This window comes from Papio anubis, unplaced genomic scaffold (genome assembly GCF_008728515.1).
Source record: "Papio anubis isolate 15944 unplaced genomic scaffold, Panubis1.0 scaffold46, whole genome shotgun sequence".
NCBI classification, from domain to species: Eukaryota; Metazoa; Chordata; class Mammalia; order Primates; family Cercopithecidae; genus Papio; species Papio anubis.
This window is the reverse complement of record NW_022164783.1, coordinates 320,330-332,338: the sequence shown is the minus strand read 5'-3', so window position 1 is coordinate 332,338 and position 12,009 is coordinate 320,330. Positions and strand designations below refer to the sequence as shown.

General features: G+C 35.6%; 1 protein-coding gene across 1 annotated transcript in view; it reads left to right on the top strand.

Moving 5' to 3' along the window:
• Window positions 1-4,816, top strand: part of LOC116268582 (vacuolar protein sorting-associated protein 13C-like) — an 80,528-nt gene extending 75,712 nt beyond the window's left edge. Inside the window, exons 37-39 of the mRNA XM_031662172.1 lie at window positions 740-863; window positions 2,270-2,353; window positions 2,674-4,816. Coding sequence (XP_031518032.1) covers window positions 740-863; window positions 2,270-2,353; window positions 2,674-2,775 — 310 coding nt within the window. The 3' untranslated portion in view covers window positions 2,776-4,816. The remainder of the gene's footprint in view (window positions 1-739; window positions 864-2,269; window positions 2,354-2,673) is intronic.
• The last annotated feature ends 7,193 nt before the right edge of the window (window positions 4,817-12,009 follow it).

The following is a 12,009-nucleotide window of genomic DNA, read 5'->3' as shown; positions in this document are numbered from 1 at the left end:
ATTTGTTGAATTAATAGTCCTTCTCTTCTTTTGTAATTTTGCTTTCTGTAATAGAAGCTTAATTTTAAGTATAGTTGTATCAGTAATCAAAATGAATCACACACTGAGAAATCAATGTGGATGCCCTTTAAGGGTTCTGTTATTTTTTTTAATTGCCATTGAATAAAATAAGATACTCTGTGATAAAGTATATTAGCATTAAAGTGTTCAAATCTGATCTTTATTAGTAGGCCTCAAGTGAATCTTTGCTGACATTTAAGGTTTATGACATTTCCTTCACGTTCATTCTTGACTGGAAGGCATAAATGGCTGACAGTAAAGAGCAATTAATAATTTTCCAAGTAAAACATTTTCAGGGGCTTCTGCCTTTATTGCTCCCCAGATGAGAATATAGCCTGTTTCTTATGTGTTCCAAAGATGATTTCCCTATCAGCTTTTTTGGTCAGTTAACCAAAAAAAAAAAAAAAGAAGAAAAAGAAAAAAAAAGTTACACTTTTCTGAATTCTGCAAGATTGACAGAAGGGGAATATTTGAAAGTCTACTTTGTTACTTGGTAGGTGTCGTATTTGCTCTTTATTTGACAGTTACCTAGACTTTAAAAAAAAATGAAGCAGGTTTTTTTTTTTTTAATGCCAGTTTGTATTATTTTCTAGGCAAGTGCTACCTCTGCCATCCAGCAGGGTGAAATATTGGCGAGAATAAACTGTCTTCATCATTATTGTTTTCTTTTGCAAAATAGGCGAGTGTTGTGTATAAAAGAAGTTGAAATCCTGGGCCTTATGTGTGTAGACTGGCAATGTCCATTTGAAGATTTTGTATTTCCTCCTAGTGTCAGTGAAAATGTGCTAAAAATTTCAGTTAAGGTAAGAAAACATGTCATACCTTTAGAGCTAAGAATTCATTGCTTTCAGACTGTTTTGCAGTTAACTGCACAAAATGTTTGAAGGATTAGTGTTGTTATTACTACTATATGCTGAGACATAAAGAAAGATGTAATCAATTTATTTGTATAACTGTACTTTATTTTCTGGCAGTCTTGATTGCATAGAGTGAAATATCAGTCTGCCCACCCAAATAATTAAGATTCTGATATGCTGATATTTCCTTTTTCGTAGAATTAAGCATTAGTAAATAGGAGAGTTTTTTTTTAACTTCATATGGACACCCATGTTGCTATAATCTTAGGTATTTCTGGAAAGATTCTCTCTTTTTAGGTTTTTAGAAGATTATTAAGTGATTTGATAAAAACAAATGTATCCAAAATTCCCATGTTTGTAATATTTGGCATTTATGGAATGCTAATATAATTTAAGTGTGTAATAATACTTTTATGTCTTTTCTCCCATCATTTTGTAAAGAAGAACTTTTATTTTAATTACATAGTAATTTGTAAAAGTGATACTCCATCTTTTGCGTAGTTCTTAGACTCAAGTACTTAACTTTCTTTGAAATATGTTTGTTACATTATATATATTATAAAATTATTTTCATGCCTTTAAAAAACTATTGTTATTCTAAATATGGTAATTTCTTTAGTGTATTTGTTTTCCCTAAACAATAATGTTATTTCTATTAGTGAAACTATCTACAAAACGTTTACTGTGAAATTTAGTAGCCAGAAGAACATTTACTGTGAAATTTAATAGCTATAGATGTGAGTACTGGTACCTTTTAATTTATGTTTACTTATCTTTTCATGGAAATTTACAAATAAAAGGAAATACCATGTTACCCTGCCATTTTGTATTTCAGCATTACTGCATTGTAGAGTGCCAAAATTTAACGAATGTCTTGGTGTATGAAATACAGTTTTCAAACTAGGAAAGACTAGGTCACTGTGCATATATTTTACAGTTTCCTCAGTTATCACTTTTTCTTTCACATCAATGGTGAGAATTGACTCAATGTATTTTACATTATACAGAAATTTTATGTATCAGCCAAAGAAATGAGGGAAGTATTTTTTTGATTTGTCAGATGTGATGAGTTACCAAGTGGTGTTTCTGTAGGCTATTTATCATAGCCTGCAGAAAGCCATTATTTTATACAGATAGATGTATGTTCATCCAATTTTATAAATTCTAACAACTCACATATGGAAATACTGTCCTTATTCTAAGATGATTTATTTCATGTCTTACTTGAATATGTGTATTTGGTTAGTCTACTTGTTTTAAAATAGAGTTGACGTTTAAGTATACAATTAAAAGTTAGGATTTTTTTTTTCCTCAGAATAATTTCTTTTCTGTCATTGTTTCTTTTGAAACAGGAACAGGGTCTGTTCCACAAAAAAGACAGTGCCAGTCAAGGCTGTGTTCGAAAAGTTTACCTGAAGGACACCACCACAGCAGAGGTAAACAATTTAAAGAGCACACCTCTATTTTTTTTTTTTTTTTAGCTGAAATACCTTTTTAAAAGCCTCTTATAATGAATGCCATTATTTCTCCCAAAGCTCTCCCAATTATAACTATGGATGGATATATAAACTTAATATACTGTGGACTCAGTCGGGTGCAAGGGTCTTATCTTTATTTGACATATCTGGACTCTATCCTTGGTCCTTAGCTATTGGTCCTGTTTGGAGAGCTTCAGCCCTTGTTTTCATACCTTTCCCTTCAATTAAATGAGCCTATACTTGTCTTTACAAATCAAAATAAGTATTTTACTTTACAGAGAGCACGTAATGCCATTGAGGATGCACAGTCAACGAGACAGCAGCAAAAATTGATGAAGCAGTCATCAGTGAGACTTCTCAGACCCCAAATGCCATCTTAATCACAGATCCTAGGTGCTACAACAGGGGAAAAAAACGATCACTGGTCTTGTCTATAAATCACTCTGCTTTATCTTGCTAAAGACAATTTTTCAAGCAATCCTTTAGTTTTATTTTTTTAGAATAACTAGTATTGGGTTTTCTAGTTTTTTCACCTTTTGGTTTTTACTCTAATTTTGTAACCATGTATATGTTAGCAGTCCAATTCTATGCCACCACCCAAATGGGTCAGACCGTTGAAGAAACATCACTTCAAACTCAGAATGAAATTTTCATTAAAATTAAAATTGTGAAGCAAAGGTCAGTAGGCTTATATTTAATTAAAGCCTTACTGAAGAATAAGAAAGGAGCTTAGGATGACTAGTGTTCTTTGAAAGGTTTTTTTATTTTTGTTTTTTTTTTGAGACCGAGTCTTGCTCTGTCACCCAGGCTGGAGTGGTACGATCTTGGCTCACTGCAGTCTCTGCCTCCTATGTTCAAGCAGTTCTCCTGCCTCAGCCTCCTGAGTAGCTAGGATTACAGGTGCATGCTACCACGCCCGGGTAATTTTTTTTGTATTTTTAGTAGAGATGGGTTTCACCATGTTGGTCAGTCTGGTGTCAAACTCCTGACCTTGTGATCCGCCTGCCTCGGCCTCCCAAAGTGCTGGAATTACAGGCATGAGCCACCACAGCCGGCTAAAAGGCTTTAGGCCATGGACAAATGTTGGACCCTGACATTTTGTTTAAGAGTGATTTGTTCAATAATTGAACTGAGTTAACAGTTTTTTGTAAGCCAGGTAATTGAATGAAGAAAAGCCACTAAAGGGAGAAATGACATGTTTCCTATTTTCTTTTCATGAAAACACTGTTTTTCCCCCGAATAAAGCATATTTTACTTTGGTGCTTACTTTTCCTCCTTGCACTCTAATAAAAAAATGTGGACAATCAAACCTTAAAATATCTACACTCTGCCCTCTGTAATGTAGCATTTATAAAAATTTGGAAGCTATTTACATGCTCTTTCAAGATGAGCTTATATGACACAATTATTTGCTGATACATGAAAATATTGCACCCTAAGTTTCTCAAGACTCTGAAATATGTAAAATTCAGTATTTTTATATTCCCAGAAATTGTTTCTTACAGGTTGAAAGACTTAAGGGCATCACAAATTAACATTTACTCCTAATGCACACCTAGAATGTACTTTAAATACTTATTAAGAAGAATGAAAATTCTTTGGTTGTTTTATATATAAATAAGGCCTATATAATGACACTGTGTTCCTTGAGGGAGCAGGCCCTGTGAGAATCAATTCAGTACAGTATTTTTTTTTGTCCTTTCTCTATCCTTGTTCAGAGATAAACTATTAAAACTTTAAATTTAAACACTCAAAAATATTTAAGGTTTTTGGTTGAACCTTTAGATTTGCTCATAATGTTTAACATAACAACATTTATTTCAAATTACTGAATTCATGAAGATGTGGACGCACTTGGTTTGCTCTATTTTTGTTTATGTATGGTAGTGGTTCTGTCATCATCATTCATGTTTTTTAAGGCCTGGTCATAAAACTTTAAATTTTACTGGTGTTACTTGATGTATATTCTAAAAAGAGAATGCAGTAACTAATGCCCTAAATGTTTGATCTCTGTTTGTCATTACTTTTTCAAAATTATTTTTTTTCTGTAAAGTATAATATATAAAACTTTTTGCTTAAATTGAATTTCTATATTAGTGGTTAATTGCAGTTTGTTAAAGGGATCATTATCAGCAATTTCATAGCAAGTGTTCTAGTATTTTGTGTTTTTAAAACAGAATTAGGAATTTGAGATATCTGATTATATTTTTCATATGAATCACAGCTGTTTACCATGTCCTATATATTTAAGAAATTATATCATACTGATACTATTTGTAACATTTTTATTTGATTTAATCTCCAGGGACAGAAATAATTCATTGGTAAAGTGTAATAATGTGTTTTTTAAAAATGCTTTGAGAGTCAATTACTTGCATATGAGAGAAATAAAACATTTGGCACATTGTTTACAGGTGTGAAAACTTTGTGGTTTTTGTGTTATTCAAGTAACATTTGCTTTATTTTTTTGTCTTTCCCTTTTCCTTTTCCAATCCAATAATAGTGAGAAGTTATATTAATAGTTATGGAGGACTTTACCAGATACTAGTCAGATAAGCTTTTTCTCAGGGGTACTGAGCCCCTTTATCACACTGGAGATCTGTGGCACAGACCTCCAATACTGGGGGATTACAGAGAATGCGGTTGACCTAGGGGCCCAGCTGCACTTTGGAATCCATTGTGGTATTTGCATTGAGTCCATGCCTTCCGTAGTTTCTCTCAGCAACTGGCTGAGTATGGCAATTATATTAAGACTCACTTAGTCTAGAAATTCTAGGAGACACAGAACTCCTCTGACAGCTGACTCTGGCTTGAAGACTCCAGTGGCCTTGCAGAGCCTTTCTGAGACTGCATAGCAGTCTGGGATGGTCTACCATACTGCTCTCTTTCTCTTCTCCTCCCTCTTGCACATGGGGCTCAGACTACAAGTTTGGAAGGCTCACCCAGTGCTGGATTATCCAGTAGGAAGAATAAGTTTATGCTGAGGGCTGTAGCAAAGCAGGGGCATTAAAAAAAGAGATTCTAAGTATGTTGATCTGGTGCTGCCTGGATATCTATTTTTAACAAAGTTCCTTGTGTGTTTCTAATGTATAGCCAGGACTAAAAATTAATGCTCTGGACTTAAAATGATCAAATTCTTAAAGGGCTCTACAGATCTCAATGCCAGTTAATATTAAGTTGCAATTATTGCCAGAGCTAGAAGAATCATCTTTTTATTGGGGAGAAAAACCAAAAATTCTTAGAGGATAGAAGATTGCTCATAATGGGGTCATTTGTCTTCTGGGGACAAGCCCTTGTGGTTGAGAATCACTGCCAGAATGACCATGAGTACTGACGAAAGTGGGTTCTGTGCCATGTGTGTCGGCTCTAAGAAGAAGCCTAATGTAAATGACGAGTTAATGGGTGCAGCACACCAACATGGCACATGTATACATATGTAACAAACCTGCGCATTATGCACATGTACCCTAGAACTTGAAGTATAATAATCATAATCATAATTATAATAAAAAGAAGACAGGATATGGAGATGAAATCTCTCAGGAGGTTTTTTTTTTTTTTTAAATCAGACTCACTGGAGGAGAGGGAGCACGTTTCTCTTGGTAATTGTGCCACTAGTGGGAAAATTGAGGCTTACTCTTGAAGTCATGCTTGAAAGTATCTTCAGTTATAAGTACGTATCATTCAAACAGTCAACTGTGGGTCTCTTTGAGGTGAAAAAGTCTTCAGAAAGACTTCTGTTTTGTTTTTACAAACCACAGGCCCATAGTTCCTTATTCAAAATTCAAAAATTCAAAAAGCTCTAAAAACCAAAAGATTTTGCAAAAATTTGAAACAAAGACATTTGGCAGCAAAATCTGAACTGAACTGACATGAGGCTATTCATGGTCTTTCCTTCTATTTGGTGTAAATAATTTGGCTGGAGCAAAAGGACTTTATTTGGTTATGGGGTACTGCTGCAGATTTCTCTGGAGGCATACAAGCTGTATGTGCTATATAAACCATATTGTCTTTCTTTTTTCTTTTCTTTTTTTTTTTTTTCTTAGAGACGTCTCACTGTTGCCCAGGCTGGAGTGGCGCAATCTCGGCTCGCTGCAACCTCTGCCTCCCAGGTTCAAGCGATTCTCCTGCCTCAGCCTCCTGCGTAGCTGGGACTATAGGCACACACCACCATGCCTGGCTCATTTTTGTATTTTTAGTAGAGACAGGGTTTCACCACGTTGGCCAGGCTAGTCTCGAATTCCTGACCTCGTGATCTGCCCACCTCAGCCTCCCAAAGTGCTGGGATGACAGGCGTGAGCCACCACACCCAGCCCATATTCCCTTCTTAAATGTGAAGTCCTGTATTCTGAAAGACATCTAGCCCAAGGGTTTTAGGTAAGAGATTGTGGAGCTGTATACCTTCAAAATTCTCAGTTTATTAAATTTGCTTCTTAAATTTTAGAAAAAAGCATAGACTATAGGAGAAACTCTAAGAAACAACAGAATTTTCTTCCCTCTCAGACCATACCAATGTTTCATTTTACAGTTAGTGCTGGCAAATTGTTTTGATAAAGGTTTCAGAGTAATTGGTGTCAACATATATATTGCCACATGATTGTGTATCACAAGGATGACACTTGAGAACAAGTATGAAACGTAAGCACATCAAAATGATTTTTATCCCTTTTGTACGTTATATATCTGCTGGATGAAAATATTTTAAAAACTGACTTCTAGTGGGGAAAAAATTACAATAATAGTGAAATATATATACCAACATGGTCCTCAATCCACTAAGATTGTAACAACACTACAAAGAAGATTCAATTCTTTAGCATTCTTTTAAACTTGAAGAAAAATCAAGCAACTTCCCCAGAGATTAACTACAGTACCTCAAGTGGTTTAGATACCTTGATAAATGATTTTCACCAAGAGTAGATTTCAGTTCTTGATATTTGGGTTTTGTTTGTTTTTGTAGAAAACATTTACCTTATGATACCAGTTTTTCTCTTCACCCACTTTTCTCTTTTGCCATCATTTTAAGTCTTCCTTCTCTATGCATCATTTTATCTTTTCTTCTTATGGCACCTCTTTAAATATTAAGTTATCTTTGTTAAGTGGACATTATACTATTGCTTGGCAAACTACAACCCACAGGCCAACTCATCTGTTCGCAACAAAGTTTTATTGGAACAACCACACCCATTTATTTGCATTGGTTATGGCTGGTTTTGCACTACAGTGGCAGAGTTGGGTAATTGTGACAAAGACAATATGGCCAGCAAAGCCTAAACAATTTACTATCAGACCCTTTACAGAAAAGTTCATTGATCCCTATGTTATATCATATAATTGATCTTACAGTGGGACATACAGATATCAAATGACTTACCGAAGGCCCTGTGGTGAGATAGGAACTGAAATCAGGATCCAACATCACCAACATTCCTATCTCTCCTTCTTCCTAAAAACAAGGACATTGGTGTTGAATGAATGTAGCCACTGTTGGCCTCTTGGATTTCTTCTAGAACCTTATACCCTTAACCCCAAATTTTATCTGTTTTCTCCCTATCCATGTTTTACACCTAACTGTGATACGGCATTTCGCACAGTAACACCCAAATCTAAGCTAGCCCTTAGTTAAACATTTTTTTCCTGGAGAATTCTTACATATGGTATAATATTACTGTGACAGTTGACTAGCATATGTAGCTTTTGAGGTGTACAAATAAGGAAATAAAAACTTTGGACATGAGACATAAAACTTGCGTCTATTCTACAGCACAATCAGAACTAAAAATCAAATGCATGGGGTTCTACCATAAACCATTATAGAGTTCTACTGATATCAGGAGTAGAAAAACCATACCCAAGATACATGCTTTGTCATAACTGGCTAGGGAGTTGCCAAAGTAGAAATGATATTTTTGAGCATGGCACATGACATTATAGAGTAGTAATGTAACAAATGAGCAGGTGTTCAAAGATTGCAATTTGAATGGAAGCTATAAAATTTTAGCTTCACCAGAGGATGCTGCTGCAAATTAGTTAAGCAAGCACTTATTGATGGTTTAAATTAAGCAGCCACTCTGGAACAGGGCACATTTCCTATCCCTGTGGAGTACTGTTAGAGAGGCTTAACCTACTTTGACACTTCTGATCAAATCTTCCCACTTCATTCCATTCACAGTGATTCATGCTCTCAAAAATAGTAAAAACGAAAAAAAAAAAAATAGGGCATGAACTAGAAGATTAACAGCATTCTTAACTTTTTCGATAAAGATTTCTTGGACTATGCAGTCAGTTGAATAATCTATCACTGTGTTACGGAAGTAGGTAGTAGGCTTTTTTTTTTTTTCTTTATGCCAAGATAAGGGAATCGTACTCCTGAAGAATTCTGGAATAGTTGTAAGGTCTATAGGACATTTGAATATATCTGGAATTATTGGCAGCAAGAAACAACTGCTTTCTTGTGAAAAAGATTCCCATGGTTAAAACTGAGAGACCTGGAAAGCACTCCTTTCGAGTTGGCCTCAGATGAACAGAATAGAAATCTTGCATGACTATTATTACAATCCAGATGGTAAATGGATACCATTGAAAACACTGTTTAGTAAAGGCCATAAAGACTGAGTACCCATGACTTAGACTGGTGAATAAGAATATATTTCCTACACTACCTAAAATTAATGCTCAATTGCCATTGAATTATATGCAACTCTTTCAGAAGCACTAATGATGCTTATTTTGTGTGGAATGGATTAATTTTAATCATTTTTTTTTTGGCAAAAATAATTCACTTGGGGGCCTTGGTCTTAGTTGTACTTATTCATAGAAAAGTTAATGGTTGGGAGATCCTTACATTCAGCATAAATCTATTCTTGTGGCTTCCATCCATTGAGCCCAAATCCTTAGGGCTATCGGAATAAGAATGGCTCTTTCTGTATATGGAAACCCAGCTATGGGAGCACTTACCTAGGAGAATTGAAGGCTGGCCTCATGTCCTATCATTTATCCAGCAAGCATGTAAGTTTTATTTTCAAGTTCTCCTCTTATTCTACCTAAACCATCCCTAATGAGACAAAACTTCAAGTCATCCCATAATCCTGGTGGTACTCCTTAAACAAACAAGTTCAACCATGTTGCCCTTAGGATATGGTGCACTGATCTGCAGGAATGTACCAGGAATCAACTAAGGCAGATTAGTGCCTTGACAATTCCGTATTTTCTACTGCTTTTCTAACAGTAGTAAGTATCCCAGCCTATTAAAGCAATTACTTATGTAAGGTAACATTTCCCCATTATTGTAATTTATTTATCTTGTAACTTTTACTTATTTAAGAATATTGTTGAGTTATTCTTTTCACCACTTTTGCTAACTGTAAGGGTACATTTATATGGTACTGTAGATTTAAAAATCCCTTTACTTCTCTTGGCCTCAGTTTCTTCATTTGAAAATAAGACCTTTGGACCAGACCTGCCTTTTTCACAAAAGGAGTTGAAGACAGGCCTCATGTCCTAAGGATCCCTTTAGATTTTACAAATATTGATAAAACGACCAGTTACAGAATTGTTATTTTGAAAAGGTGAGATGTATTGCTTGCAGTTTTTTCCTCTTTCTCACAATATTCCTAAAGATATTAAATGTATATTCTTAATCATTAGTGAGTTTCTTTTTTAAAACCACAGAACCTTTAACAACACTACCACCAACACAATCCGAAGAGAAAGTGTGGGAGATTGTTGCTAGTCCTTGCATGGAGAAAAGTCTGGATATGGAGACTATAGATAACTGAGTCCCAAAAGAGAGCCCCCGAAAGAACTGTGGGCAAGAATGGCTGAGTTGGGAGCCAGATCATTGCTGTGAAAATGGGATCCTGCTCTTCCTTCTCAGATGCACACCCTCAGCAGCACCTTTTAGTTGTCTAAGGACCAGTGCTGTGTGAGGTGGTCGTGGATCACACCATGCGCGACCTGGGCTCTTCATAAGGCATCACCCACTCAGAAGACTTCTCTGCTGGTCAGCCCTGTCATCTGAAATGTGTTGGAATCACTGCTTTGGATAATGGAATGCAGATGTTAACTATTTGGATTAGTTAATTTGCATGGATTAAATTACAAAATCAGAGAAAGGTCATTTTAACTAACATACTAAAGAACTTTACAGTTTGTAAATCCATACTTAATCTTGTTACATCTTAATAGCAAGCCCATATGGCAGGTCATGATATTTCCATTTTGTAGATGAAGAAACATGTTTGTAGAAGTGATTTACCCAAGTTCATATAGGTAGGAAGTGTAGTCTCAGGAACTGGTTGAAATCACGTTCCTTTTCTATCGCACTATGCCACCACTTTGTAAGTACACCAGCCTGCAGAAATGGACCACTTTCAATCTCAAGGAAGCAAGATAGATAAAATTATAACTAACATGAATGCAGCTCTGTATGATTTTGATTCTAGTTATACATGCATGCAGATGTATTCCTTATTCTTTTGATCCCCTTCTTGCTTGAGGAAATGAAAAGACATTCTGTAGTTCCTTGTGGCTTGGACTTCTCAGAGTTACCATCCTTCTTTCATAGGAATGCTTCATAGTCCCTGGGCTTTTATATCACCTGGTCTTTTCTCATATTAAGGTTAGTACATATATTTTCACAGACTAAATACAGGTTCCTCATGTGCCACTAAACCAGTGATCTGGCTAAAGCATTGAATCCCAGTTGGGATGAACTTATGCTCACCTTTGTCTTTTAGACTGTTACCAATCAAAGGTAGGTTTACACCATGTTATATCCATTAGCATATTTCAGAAGCAAGTAACCAAAAACTCTCATGTAATTAGCTTAACCAATAAAGGGATTTATTATCCAACATATTGAAAAGTGACATAACAGGACACAGATGACTTCCTGTTTTATGAATTCATCAGCACAACACTACCATCCAAGAAGGCAGCATCTTTCCATCTTTCTGGTTTTGCCATCCTCGGCTTGGTGGCTACCTCATAGTCTCTGAATGGCCATGACAGTTTCAGACAGAACATTCTGAAAACAATGAACTTGCAGAAGAAAAGCTTAACTCTGCCACTTTTTTTTTTTTCCTTCAAGAGCCAGGAAACATTTCCCAGAAGTCTCCAGTGGACCTCCCTTCAAATTTCATTGTTCAGAATTGGAAACACATCTTCTACATCTATCACTGGTAAGGCAAATGGTATTGCCAGGAATGACAGAGAAATTAAGATTTACCCCTGAATTACATGAGACAGGAGTGGAAATCCAAACAAAAATCAGGTAGTTTCCAGTAATAAAATAAGGCAGAATAGCTACTAGGTGAACAACCAACAAACATGGCCCACCGCAATTAGCTTCAGCCATTTTCAGCAATTCACATTCATGTACTTGCATCTACTAGGGAACATTGGACTGTTTCCTCTGATTTACTATCAGCTTGGTCATAATCAGTAATAGAGATCTGGGATTTCCAGTCAAGATGGCATTATCCTTTGGGTCCTTCACTGTGGTTCAAACATAAAGTAATGGTAGATGAACATAAAGTATAAAAATAAAAAAGACTCATTAGTGCCCCCAAACAGGAAAACCATTTGTATGAAACAGAAATGGGAGAAAAACG